We start from the raw sequence: 14,401 nt of genomic DNA, 5'->3' as shown, positions 1-14,401 counted from the left end.
TATTTAGATTTTGCTCGTATCTTTCCCAAGATATGTATGAACTGCACAAAAACAATTAATCTACATCAACCTGATGGATAATTTAATTTAAATTTAATTATTATCGAAAACAAAAACCTGATAGCTAGATAAATAACAGGGAGATCAAGAACTGCAGGTAGATATTTCGCGAGCTAGTCATTGATCGTGTAGGCACGATCGAATTAAGCTCTAGCGCTAGCTAGCTAGCAACTTTTTGGGATTGACAAGCCATAAGATTTAGTAGGACTGAAACCCACATATTTTTAGCGTTTCCTGAAGATTCTGAAATCCAAATATACTTGCAAGCAAGATCACATGTACGGGCCGAAATACATATATATTTTTCCTATTTTATATATTATCAATGAATAATAAGTACTCTCTGTTTGTGTCCGTTATAAGACAAAAGTTCAATAGTTAGCTGGCTAGATCACAGTTAGTTTATGGAGAGATATATAGATAGACCTAGGTTATACACTCCAGCTATCGTCGACCGCTGACGCACAATGAAGGATTCGATATAGGTAAATCAACCATGTCAACAGCGTTTGACAATGGTAGCGACTATTAGTGAGGGTTTCAGTATGGCTCTAAAAATTTATTGGTTCCGCTTCTGAGATAGCCCACAATCCCTTGCAGCTCGACCGTAACTTTATATAGACATGCATAACATTCCTTTTGAAATTCTTACAAATTATTAAAGCACTAACTGAAGCGTATATTTAGTCAGACATGGAATACGTATGATTCGTAGGAACTTTCGATTGTTGATCAATTTAAAGAGCAATTGCAATGTACTACTGCTAATCCTACTTGTCCAAAACAAACCCTAACTTTTCTGAAAGAAACCGTTTGCGGCCGGGGTAACGAGGACTAACCATGTGGCTTATGAGTGAGGATTGGTTGTCCCAACAAAAAGGCTAACTGCATGCAACTCCCCAGTTGATCAAGGCACTGACTTTAATTTTGTGCTATATTATTTAAAATTGACAATGGGATACGGTACAGCTGCAGAATGAATATATATATAATCAATTAACTCGTACGGTTGGCGCCAACAGATCACACTTAAGCTACATATATACTATAAAACATGATAGCTTTTGATTAATCAGATCTAATGCACATAGTGCCAAAGCAATGTACACCACAGGAAAAAGATATTAGGATTAATAAGTACAGTCCTAGCTAGCCCCAGGAACATAATCACATCACACTAATTAAGCTAGCTAGGTCAGAGAGGACAAGCCCTACATGCATCATGTGTTTCCATAAGTCTGAAGGGCACATCTTAGGCTGTTAATTGGAAGATGTTTGCTTTTGGTCTGTTAATTTAGGAATTAAGAGTTATGATAATGTGGGCAAAAAGTGCCAAGGACAAAGATGCTCCATGCATTGCAGAAAACAGTGGGCTAGCTAGCAGATGCCCCAGATACCTTATTGCTAGTATGAAAGAGGGATGCACTAAATGTGAGCCTTTATGTTGGTCAAATGAGTTTGTACATAATAACCTAAGAATCATGCTGTCCTTTAAAAAAAACTCGCAAATAAACTCATTTGGCATGTATTTTCTATCTCGATCGTGGGTTTGGAAACCGTGACAACAATAGGACAAATTGGCACTACACTGGTGGAGAAACCATCTTTCGTCGGTCGGCCGATTTCCACAATAGTCCCGGATGCAATAAAAACCGGGGCTAAAGATGATCTTTAGTCCCGGTTCAAAAGGGAAACGGGCATATTTGATCTTTAGTCCCGGTTTGTGTTACCAACCGGGACTAAACATCATCTTTAGTCCCGGTTCGAATGCTGTCAGGACCTGTCAGGCCCCCCCGGGATCTTTAGTCCCGGTTGGTAACACCAACCGGAACCAAAGATCTTAACTTTAGTCCCGGTTGGTAGCACCAACCGGGGCTAAAGATCACCGGGATCATTAGTCCCGGTTGGTATTACCAACCGGGACTAAAGTTAAGATCTTTAGTCCCGGTTGGTAACACCAACCGGAACTAAAGATCTTAACTTACCAACCGGGACTAAAGATCCCGGTGATCTTTAGCCCCGGTTGGTGTTACCAACCGGGACTAAAGATCTTAACTTTAGTCCCGGTTGGTAATACCAACCGGGACTAATGATCCCGGTGATCTTTAGCCCCGGTTGGTGCTACCAACCGGGACTAAAGTCCCACCCCTATATATATGTCTTCTTCCTCCTCCAGCTGCCCGAGCAAGCTTCAAAATTACTTCAAAAAAGAGGGGAGGTCATGCCAAAATTTCTATTGAATTTATTTTGGTGATTACATACAAATCGGAGGTGCCTAAAAGGTTTGCAACTTCATCCTCCAATGTTTTTTTTTGTCATACTACATTTGCACCTATGTTTTGCACACTTTTTTTGTCTCCAAAATTTAGTTGTAAGTTGATGAGAGAGAAAATGTGTGTGGGGAAGAAAGAATATATAGAAATTTAGTTCATTTGCTAAACAAGGTTTTATAAAATAGTTGAGAAGGAAAACTCTAGTGAAAGTTAATCTTAAATAATAGAAAACAAACTAAAATGAAAATTAAAAGAAGTAAAACACATTAAAATTAGTTTAAAACTTTACAAATAGTTTTTAAGAATTATTTGGTGTAATATTTTATGATTTTTGTATGAATAAAGATATCTTATAATTATTGTATGACTGTCATTATTGTAAGAATAATTATTTGTGTGCGGTTTTTTTGACTCATGTAGATGGATCGGCAATGGATGTACGCTGACCGGCGGTCCAAAGAGTTTATTGACGGCGTGCACTATTTTTTGAGAGTGGCCGAAGCTAACAGGCAAAGGGGTTTTATTTGTTGTCCATGCAATAAGTGTAAGAATCAGAAGGAGTATTCTGTATCCAGGACTATTCATTTCCACTTGTTTGAGTCGGGGTTCATGCCAAGCTATAATTGTTGGACATCCCACGGAGAGCAAGGTGTTGAAATGGAAGAAGATGAAGTGGAAGACGACAATATTCCGGACTTTGCTCAGTATGTTGGATTTGAAGGAAATCAAACGGGCGAGGAGGAAATAGCTGCTGATGGTAACGACGTTGCGGATGATCTTGGTCAGATGTTGCAGGACGCTAGGGAGGACTGCGAAAGTGAAAAGGAGGCCCATAAATTGGACAAGATGTTGGAAGACCACAGAACTTCGTTGTACCCAGGTTGCGAGCAGGGGCACAAAAAGTTGGATACCACTCTGGAGTTGTTGCAATGGAAGGCAAAAAATGGGGTTAGTGACAAGGCATTTGGCGATTTATTGAAACTCATTAAGAACATTCTTCCGGGGGGAAACAAATTGCCTGAGACAACGTACGAGGCTAAGAAGATAGTCTGCCCGTTAGGACTGGAAGTTCATAAGATTCACGCATGTCCGAACGATTGTATCCTATATCACGGTGAGGAGTATGAGAACCTAGAAGCATGCCCTGTTTGCAAAGCACTACGATACAAGATTAGACGGGACGATCCAGGAGAAGTTGACGGGCAGCTAACAAAGAAGAGAATTCCTGCTAAGGTGATGTGGTATTTCCCTATAATACCACGGCTAAGGCGTTTGTTCAGGAACAAGGGGAATGCTAGAATGTTGCGATGGCACGCTGAAGAGCGTCAACAGGACGGGATGCTGAGACACCCCGCCGATGGTTCGCAGTGGCGAAACATCGACAGAAAATTTAAAGAATTTGGAAAGGACGCACGAAACATACGGTTTGGTTTGAGTACGGATGGCATGAATCCTTTTGGAGAGATGAGCAGCGGCCATAGCACTTGGCCCGTTACGATGTGTATCTACAACCTCCCCCCCTGGCTATGCATGAAGAGGAAGTACATAATGATGCCGATTATTATTCAAGGCCCCAAGCAACCTGGTAACGACATCGACATGTACCTAAGACCACTGGTCGAAGATCTTAAACAGTTGTGGAAGAAGGAAGGTGTCCCCGTGTGGGACGAGGACAAACAGGAGGAGTTTAACCTACGAGCGCTGCTGTTCGTAACCATCAACGATTGGCCTGCACTTAGCAACCTATCCGGACAGTCCAACAAGGGGTACAAGGCTTGCACTCACTGTATGGATGAAACAGAAAGTACGTATCTTAAGCACTGTAGGAAGGTTGTATACATGGGTCATCGTCGATTCCTTGCAGCAAACCACCCGGTACGGAAGAAAGGCAAGCACTTCGAACATAAGGCCGACCACCGTACGAAGCCTAAACATCGCAGCGGGAAAACAGTGTTTGCTATGGTTAAAGATCTTAAAGTAGTGTTCGGAAAGGGGTCTGGAAGCCAGCATATAGAGAGCGAAGATGGTCACGCGGCGATGTGGAAAAAGAACTCTATATTTTGGGAGTTACCATATTGGGAATTCTTGGACGTACGCCACGCAATCGACGTGATGCACCTCACTAAGAACCTTTGCGTAAACCTTCTTGGCTTCCTAGGTGTATACGGAAAGTCGAAAGATACACTGGAAGCACGTAATGATCTGAAGCATATGGAACAACGCGGCGACCTTCAGCCGGAACCAAAGGAGAAAGGAAGCCATTACTTGAGTCCAGCCAGCTACACTCTTAGCAAGGTAGAGAAGGAAAGTATGTTTGAATGCTTGGAGAGCATAAAGGTACCGTCTGGATACTCCACGAATATCAAGCGAATAATAAGCACGAAGGAGAAGAAGTTCACAAACCTAAAGTCTCATGACTGTCACGTGTTGATGACACAACTGCTACCAGTTGTAATAAGGGGTATCCTTCCAGACAATGTCCGGGCAACAATAACAAAGATATGTGCATTCATGAACGCAATTTCGCAGAAGGTCATCGATCCGGATAGATTAGAAGCCCTTCAGAATGAAGTGGTGCAATGTCTCGTCAGTTTTGAGCTGATATTTCCACCTTCATTTTTCAATATAATGACGCATCTGCTTTGTCACCTTGTGAAAGAGATCCGTATTCTCGGGCCTATGTACCTACACAACATGTTTCCTTTCGAGAGGTACATGGGCGTTCTGAAGAAGTATGTTCGTAACCGTGCTCGTCCAGAGGCAAGCATCGCCAAGGGTTATGGAACAGAGGAGGTCATCGAATTTTGCGTAGAATTTATCGAAGACCTTCGCCCAATCGGGGTACCTGAATCACGCCATGAAGGGAGACTACGGGGAAAGGGAACTCTCGGAAGGAAAGCAATAACGACGGTAGACAACAATTTATTCCGTAAAGCCCATTTCACTGTTCTGCAACACTCTTCATTGGTAGCTCCTTACATCGAGGAGCACTTGGCTCTAGTTCGCGCAAGGAACATCGGTAAGTCCGATGCATGGATTACACGGCATCACATTGATACTTTCCCCGCGTGGCTACGACAACATCTCATGGGTAACGAGTCGATCAACCAACAACTTGCCTTCCTGGCGAGGGGACCGTCTGGGTCGATCGCGACATTCCAGGGATATGAGATCAATGGGTACACATTCTACACGAGAGCCCAAGACATGAAGAGCACGAACCAAAACAGCGTTGTTCGTGTCGATGCCATGGGACACGATGGAACAACTGCCACGTATTACGGTGCCATCGAGGATATATGGGAACTTGACTATGGTCCTCTCAAGGTTCCTCTGTTCCGGTGCCAATGGGTTAGGTTGACTGGTGGAGGCGTAATGATTGATGACAGTGGGATGACAACTGTTGACCTTAACAAGGTTGGATACTCGGACGAACCTTTTGTCCTTGCCAATGATGTAACGCAAGTCTTTTTCGTGAAGGACATGTCTAGCAAAGGAAAGAAGGGCAGAGGGCCTGATGAGCCTAAGCGTCAAGTGGTTCTCCCAGGCAAAAGAAAAATCGTCGGAGTTGAGGACAAGACTGACGAGGATTACGATCAGTTGGATGGGCAACCCCCTTTCACGGTGACGATTGACCCTAGCATCCTCCTATCAAATGAAGACACCCCTTACTCACGCAGCGATCACAAGGAGGGAACAATAGTGAGGAGAAAGTACGTGCCGTAATTATTGTGTACACGATGTAAACTATTTTGGATGTATTGATTATCCATATAAATAAATTGATGTATGGCATATGTTAATTACGCACGATTATTAGAGGTTTCAACAAGTTTAAATCATGTATATGCTAGTTATATGTGATACTTACAATTTTTAAAAGTTTTAAATCACACAGGTGGCAATTTCATATGTATGTTAATTAGAGTTTTTAACATTTAATTTACTAGCATTCATATGCTAATTATAATTGACTAGAGGATTTTTAAAAGTTTTAAATCACGCAAGTGGCAATTTCATATGTTAATTAGAGTTTTTAACATTTAATTTACTATCATTCATATGCTAATTATAATTGACTGGAGAATTTTTAAAAGTATTAAATTTAATATATTTTTAAAACTATCATTCATATATTAGAGTTTTTCACAATTTAATTTACTATCTTTCATATGCTACTTATATATGACTATTCGAATTTTTAAAAGGTTAAAATCATGCATGTGGCATTTACATATGTTAATTAGAGTTTTTAGCATTTAATTTAATATAATTCCTACGCTAAGTACATATGATGATTACAATTTTTATTAATTTTAAATCATGCAGTATGTACATACATATCTTAATTAGAGTTTTTACCAATATAATAATATCATTCATATATATATGCTAAGTATATATGATTATTGGAATTTTTATTAATTATATTTGCTTATTACGATTTATCCACTTAATTTATTACAGCCAAAAATAATTTTTCGAAGTAATTGTCATTAATCTTTGTAATTTAAATAATGTTGATGCATTAACTTCTATTTTATAAACACATATGTAAGCGAAAATCATATGCAGTGCTATAATCTTTAGTCCCGGTTCTTAACCCTAACCGGGTTTAAAAAGAATTTCGAAATAGCGGGAAAAGATATTTACTCCCGGTTGTTGAGAACAACCGAAACTAAAGATATCTTTAGTCCCGGTTGTTGAGAACAACCGGAAGTAAATATCTTTTCTTTACTCCCGGTTGTTCTCAACAACCGGGACTAAAGATATCAAGATATCTTTAGTCCCGGTTGTTCTCAAAAACCGGGAGTAAAGATCTTTTCTTTACTCCCGGTTGTTCTCAACTCTTTAGTCCCGGTCTTTAGTCCCGGTTGTTGAGAACAACCGGGAGTAAAGATCCAGGGGTATATATATTCCCGGTGCGCCCTCGTCTTCTTCACCAACACTTAAACGTTTTCGGCCGATCGATCTCTCTCGGCCTCTCTCCTTCGCCGCCACTGCCTAGGGCAAATCCCCGCGCCGACGCCGCCGTATCTCGCCGTCGTCTCGAGCTCGTCGTCCTCGCCGCCGCCTCCGCCTCCTCCGCTGCCGCCGCATCTCTGGGGTGAGAGCCGCCGCCGCCAGATCTCCCTTCATGCATCTCGATCTCTCCGATCTCGATCTCTCTCCGTCGCGCCGCCCGCCACGAGACGCCGCGCCACGACGACGACGCGCCACGCCGCCGCCTTCGACGCCGCGCAACGCCGCCGCCGCATGCCAACGCCACGCCGCCGCCGCCGTCGCCACGCCGCCGCCGCCTTCGCCGCCGCGCGCGCAATGCCGCCGCCGCCACGCCACGCCGCCGCCGCCACGCCACGCCACGCCACCGCCGCCACGCCACGCCGCCGCCGCCACGGCCCCACAACGCCACGCCGCCGCCGCGCCAACCGCTGTCCCGATGCCGCCACACCGCCGTTAACGAACGAGAACGAGAACGATCGAATGAACGAGAGCGAGAACGAACACGTCAACGTACGTTGCCGCGACAACGTGAACGAGAACGAGAACGATCGAACGAACGAGAGCGAGAACGAGAACGATCGAACGAAGACAAGCGAGAACGAGGGAACGAACGTGAACGAGCTAGGGAACGTGAACGAGCGAACGAACGAGGACGAACGTTAACGTGAAATGCAATATATATATATATATATATATATATATATATATATATACATACATGTATATATATATATATATACATGTATATATATATATATATACATGTATATATATATATATATACATGTATATATATATATATATACATGTATATATATATATATATATATACATGTATATATATATATATACATGTATATATATATATATATACATGTATATATATATATATATACATGTATATATATATATATATACATGTATATATATATGTGTATATACATGTATATATATATGTGTGTATATATATATATATATATGTTACTTCGCATTTATCCTAATACATTTTTTTTATCTTGCAGAAAAGACGTGTTGTCGGAGTCGTCCGTCAAGCCTGAGTGGAAGAGCTAGCCCTAGAAGAAATTGGAGCAGGCAAGTGACGTAATAATATAAATGATTGTTATATTTGTAATGCAATTAATTAAGATTATTAGACCTGTAATTAGACTTATCATATAAGATTGTGTAGTGTTCTAATATTATTTGAGTTTTAATATAAGATTATTTTATTGCAAATTAGACTTAGTATGACATTATTGACTACGGAATTGGTGCGACTCCTAGGAATTGACTATTGTAGTCTTAATTAGACTTAGCATATACGCACGAAACACTTAGCATACATTACTATTTTAGTCTTAGCATGTAATATTATTTGAGTTTTAATATAATATTACTTTATTTGTAATTAGACTTGGTATGTAATTATTGACTACGGAATTGGTGCGAAAAGTAGCAATTGACTATTGTAGTCTTAATTAGACTTAGCATATACGCACGAAACACTTAGCATATACATGACTATTTTAGTCTTAGCATGTAATATTATTTGAGTTTTAATATAAGATTATTTTATTTGTAATTAGACTTAGTATATAATTATTTACTAGCTAGGGTTGTATAATATACGTCACCTAGACTTAGCTTATATCACGATTTGTAATTAGACTTAGCACGTAAGGTTGTGTAGGGTTCTAATGTACGACATTTACACTTAGCATACATGACTTAGATTGTTAAAACATAAATGTCTCGTGACTTAGCAGATGTTTCTTGTATCAACAGATGGCTGACCGCGATGAGGAACAGATATTGTACGATACAATCGCGGAGGGAAGCAGCCAGTACTGGAATGAAGAAGAGGGGAACGAGGATCCAAACCAGTACTTGAACGAGGAAGGGAACGTGGAGAGGGATGCGGAGGGGAACCAGCAGGGGCACGTGGAAAGGGATGTGGAGGGGAACCAGGAGGAGGAGGCTAGTGGTAGTCAACCCTCCGTTGGACAGAAGAGGGCACGCGGGCAACGAGGTGCAGCGAAGAAGCTTGAGGGTCGGCACATCATAACGGAAGTGGAAGAAGATGGACGTCCTAGTGCCCCGGCCGAAGCCGCCAAGAACTATGTACGTCACAGCGGTTGGGTTGTGCGGGATAACGTGCCTGTCAGTACGGTGTACTGGCGAAGAACAAGGGCACGCGGAGATCATGAGAGCTTTGTCCCAGATTCGGAGAAAGAGATGCTGTGGACCACAATGCTCGAGACATTCACCCTTCCTGCGGGTACAGAGGACAAAGTGAAAAGGTGGACTCTGAAGAAAATGGCAGAACAGTTTCAGAGCTTCAAGGGAGATCTGTACCAGAAGTATATACTGAAGGGGCAGACACCGAACTTCGACACATTCCCAAAGCTAAGGGATCACTGGGACGAGTTCGTTGCATATAAGACAGGTGAACAAGGGCAGGCGATGATGGAAAGAAACAAAGAAAATGCCGCCAAGAAGAAGTACCATCACCACTTGGGGTCAGGAGGCTATAGCATCGCGATGCCGAAGTGGGAGCAGATGGAGGCTAGCTTGATTGAGAGGGGTATCGAACCGGCAACAGCCAATTGGCCGGAACGATCGAAGTTCTGGTACTATGCTCACGGTGGAACGCTCAACCCAGCTGATGGCTCACTGGTCTTCGGCTATCAGATACAAGAGGCTGCGCGACGACTAACAGATGCAGTGGAAGCCTCCTCTCAGGGCACGTTCCGACCAGACAGAGATAGGGACGAGCTGACACTCGCCCTGCAGACTCCAGAGCATCCAGGACGAACTCGAGGGAAAGGGGTGATTCCTTGGAAGATTGGTTTCAAGGAGGACATCCACACGTACAGGAGTCGGATGAGGAGCAAGAGAGATACCGAGGCGAAGATTGCAGACCTAGAGTTCCGGGTATCGAGCTACGAACTCAACATGCAAGAGGAGGTGGCAAGGAAGGTTGATGAACGCATGGCCGCACATCGGTCCCATGATCCCCAGCCGACCATTCCTCCTGCAATGGTGAGCCCGTCAGGAAACCGTAGCAGCTGCGCCTCAACGGGGCAGGTAGGATCACAGAGCATGGACGCCATGCAAACACAGGACGAATCGACCTGTCCCGTTGATGACATCACTCAGCGGACACCATGTGAGCTGCATATTCCTTTCAAGAACTTATCAATAAAGGTAAGATTTAGCCATTCCGCTAGTTGCTGCTTATATATGTTGATTACTAATAAATAATCTCTCACAACATGAAGGTGGCGTCGGGCATGGCCATCCCAACGGACCCTTCAGGTACTTACCACTGCAGGCCGATTCCAGCAGGATACTCCAAGGTCGAAGTTGAGTTGGTCGAAGGCGCGTACGAGGACCTCGAGCTGGATTACCCTGGAGGAGACGGTGAGACGCATCTACGAGACACATGCCATGCCATTATTCTATGGCGCAGGCGGTACATCATCCTCCCTGGGCGACAAGCGGCGTCTCGTGCACCATCTCCTCCGGCTCCGCCATCTCCTCCTCAGGATCCTGCACCGTCTCCTCCTCATGCTCCGCCAGCACCGTCTCCACCTCAGGCTCCAGCATCGACTCCTCCTCAGGATCCTGCACCGACTCCTCCTCGTGCTCCTACACCTACTCCCCCGCAAGCTCCTCTTCCGGCACCTTCAAAGTCAAGGGCCTCCCCAGCTCCACCGCTTGCCCACACAAGGGCAACAAAGAAGGCGAAAGTTGACGCCGCCAAGAATAAGGACCCGGGGTACGATTGCACGCAAGAGGAGCTTGACGCTTACGTTGCATCAGAAGTCAAGAGACAATTCAAGCCTCGAAGTCCAGAAAAGAAGATTCCTATAGACCCCAGTGTCAGGAACTTCTTCAGGGGTATGTCTGCATCTGTCAAGGAGGCCATCAAGCTATCGGACTATGAGCGAACGCTGAAGAAAGCATCTTCTGAAAAGTCCAAACCAGTCCCTCAGCTTGGAGAGCAACCAAACCAGGAGATCGAGCCGTTGGTGACCGGTAAAGAAATGACGATAGAACAATTTATTACTGACACCGGTCTAACTACGGATCAATTGCTAGGAGTCGCACCAATCGAAAAGGCGGAAGTGAAATACATGTACGAACTCGGTAAACCGCTTGTCAAGCCTGAGCTGCTGCAGTCCCTACCCACACAAATGTACAAGTTCCATCAGCTGTACATGGAGATGAGCGCCACCGGTAGAGAGATGATCGGAGCGAGGATCAGGGACACGGACTTCTTGCAAGGAGATGACATTCTCTGGATCAATTTCAGGGGAATCTACGAACTATACCAGCTGGACGCCCTCGACGTCTCTATTATGAGTTGCTGGATTTTGTAAGTATATCGTTCAGTTAGATTTCTTACTATACGTCTCCTTTAATTAATTAGGTCCTTGTATATAAGTAGACCATAGAAAATAATATACTCCCTTTTATCGTTGTAGAATGGAGATTCAAAGGGCCCGACGGCGGAGGGTTTTCGATACTGGATTCATCGACCCTCGGAAAGTAAACGTCGCAATGCTCGACCAATATCCACAAGAAACAGAGGACAATCTCGTCCATCTCCTGAAGGCGCAGCATTACAAGACGTTCATACTGTTGCCATACAACACAGAGTTAGTTTAATTTTACTGTCTTCCTACATACCAAATTTCATTCCCGTACGAACTTGCTAAGTGTTTCATATGTAATGCATCCCACGCACATTGCAGATTCCACTGGGTGCTTTTACTCATCGACCTGGAGGCCTGCACCGTCAACGTATATGACTCAATGGATAAAAAAGAGTCTATGTTTGACAAGGTTTTCGAACTTATAGACAGGTACCGTCATAAGTTCCTTTGTTAATTAAGAAAATCTTGTTATGTTAATTGCTACTACGAATCATAGCTTTAAACTCCATGTAGGGCTTGGTATCGGTTCCGTCATTTGGTCCGCGGCAAATGGAGAGAAAGACTTAGGTGGAAGTTCAAATTTCCTGTGAGTACACATGCTCTACATTTATATTTCTCCGATTCAAATACATACAAGTGTATATTAATTAGATCTCTCGTTGTTTGTCATTTATTTGTAGTGCGCAAAGCAAAAGCAGGGAACTAACTTGTGTGGCTATTACGTGTGCGAGTATTGCCACTGCCTTGCAGACCAAATCATCACCACAAGAGAGCTCGATGTACGTACAAATAAATTCAAAATTTCATTACGTAACGATTTCTTGTTTAATTACTAATCAATTTCATACATTCATATAGTTTATTCGCATGAGGGATAACCTGACCACACACAAGGAATTTATCGCGGCGGTTCAAGAACAACTCATGGGATTCATCAACGAAGAAATCCTTGATCCCAAGGGTGAATTCTACTACGACGGAAACACAATTCACCGGTCCTTAGCTTCTGAGCTAGCAACGAGTACTACTACGTCGAAATCGTAGCTAGCTAGGACATATAATGGATTGTAATTAATACATGACTACATATGTTTCTATATGCATGTGTACACATTTTCTATAATGTAAATATATTTTGTTCATATATATATCTATATACATATGCATTTGCATAACATATATATGTATAAATACATATATATTATGCATGTATATACATATAATATAATATAATATATATATACATATATATATATGTATGCATATATATGTATTGAAACATATATATGCATGGTTTATATATATATATATATATATATATAGGACACTCATATGGGGCACCATGGTGCCCGGGCACCATGGTATCTAATGCACAAAATCACTCAAATTTTTCAAAATTTTCAAATTGTGAGTATATACCTAGTTATAATAATTTGATTCATACCTATACTTATCAACAAAACAACTCAAATTTAACTTTATTTCACAATCCATGATTACATACCTAACTAATTATATGTATGGATGCTATATACCTAGAATCAAAATCTAACAAAAACAAGTTCAAATTCAGTTCAAACTTGCTTTAAACTAGTTAGTAAAGTAGTTAATGTTAATACCTAAGTAATTGAAAAAGTTTCATACTCATTTGAATTGGGTATATACTCAATTTCAGCAATGGTGCCCGGGCACCATGGAGCACCAAACAAATTTACTATATATATATATATATATATATATATATATATATATATATATATATATATATATATATATATATATATATATATATATATATATATATATATATATATATATATATATATATATATATATATATATATATATATATATAAACCATGCAGCAACAGGGGCATGCAAAAAAAAAAGGTCAGCTCGATCTTTAGTCCCGGTTGGTGTTACCAACCGGGACTAAAGATCGATCTTTACTCCCGGTTATTTCACCCGGGACTAAAGATAGCGATCTTTAGTCCCGGATTGGTACTCCCGGTTTGGAAACCGGGACTAAAGGGGGGTTACGAACCGGGACTACAAAGGGTTTCTCCACCAGTGCTAGCTGTTGTTGATGATTCTTATTTTTTTAAAAAATACTTGTACTAATATTGGGTACTCTAAGAATGTTGCGATGTTAATCGAAGAAATTGGTGACCAAATATGATTATCCATTTGGGTAGGACGAAATTATAGCCACTTAGTTTTGTGTTCCTTACGACATACTAGTTATAAGCACAATGTTAGAATTTCTTAAATTATATTTATAACTACTAAGAGTTCAAAATTGATATAACTAAATATTGCATTTGTTTGTTCTTCCCTGTGAAATTTTTAAATCTCAACAAAATAAATTTTAAAGCCCAAATTGAGTACAACTCCATATGTATATTACTTCAAAGTTTTAAATTATTTAATCAAAGAAACAAAAAAAGTATGAGTCCAGTTACTGATGACTTGATAACTATTAATTTTTAAATTATTCAATTATTAAATGATAAAATATATAACTGAGGCTCCAAATTGAGTACAACTTTGTATTTATGACTTCTAAGTTTTGCAGCTATTTAATGAAGGAAAACTAAAATTAAGACTCTGTGCAAATACAAC

At 41.5% G+C, this 14,401-nt stretch overlaps 1 protein-coding gene across 1 annotated transcript; it reads left to right on the top strand.

Annotated features, from left to right (window-relative positions):
• Nucleotides 1–3,460: 3,460 nt before the first annotated feature.
• On the top strand, nt 3,461–14,362 carry LOC136357294 (uncharacterized). The gene is made up of 2 exons (XM_066312360.1): nt 3,461–3,927; nt 14,355–14,362. The coding sequence occupies exons 1-2, from the start codon at nt 3,570–3,572 to the stop codon at nt 14,360–14,362; spliced, it is 366 nt and encodes a 121-aa protein (XP_066168457.1). The 5' UTR covers nt 3,461–3,569.
• The last annotated feature ends 39 nt before the right edge of the window (nt 14,363–14,401 follow it).

This window comes from Oryza sativa, chromosome 7, assembly GCF_034140825.1.
Source record: "Oryza sativa Japonica Group chromosome 7, ASM3414082v1".
Classification (NCBI taxonomy): Eukaryota; Viridiplantae; Streptophyta; class Magnoliopsida; order Poales; family Poaceae; genus Oryza; species Oryza sativa.
This window is presented reverse-complemented; position numbering and strand designations above follow the sequence as displayed.

What these genes read in the sequence shown, in the direction of transcription:
- LOC136357294 (XM_066312360.1), top strand. Translation starts at nt 3,570, where the DNA reads ATGTGGTATTTCCCTATAATACCACGGCTAAGGCGTTTGTTCAGGAAC.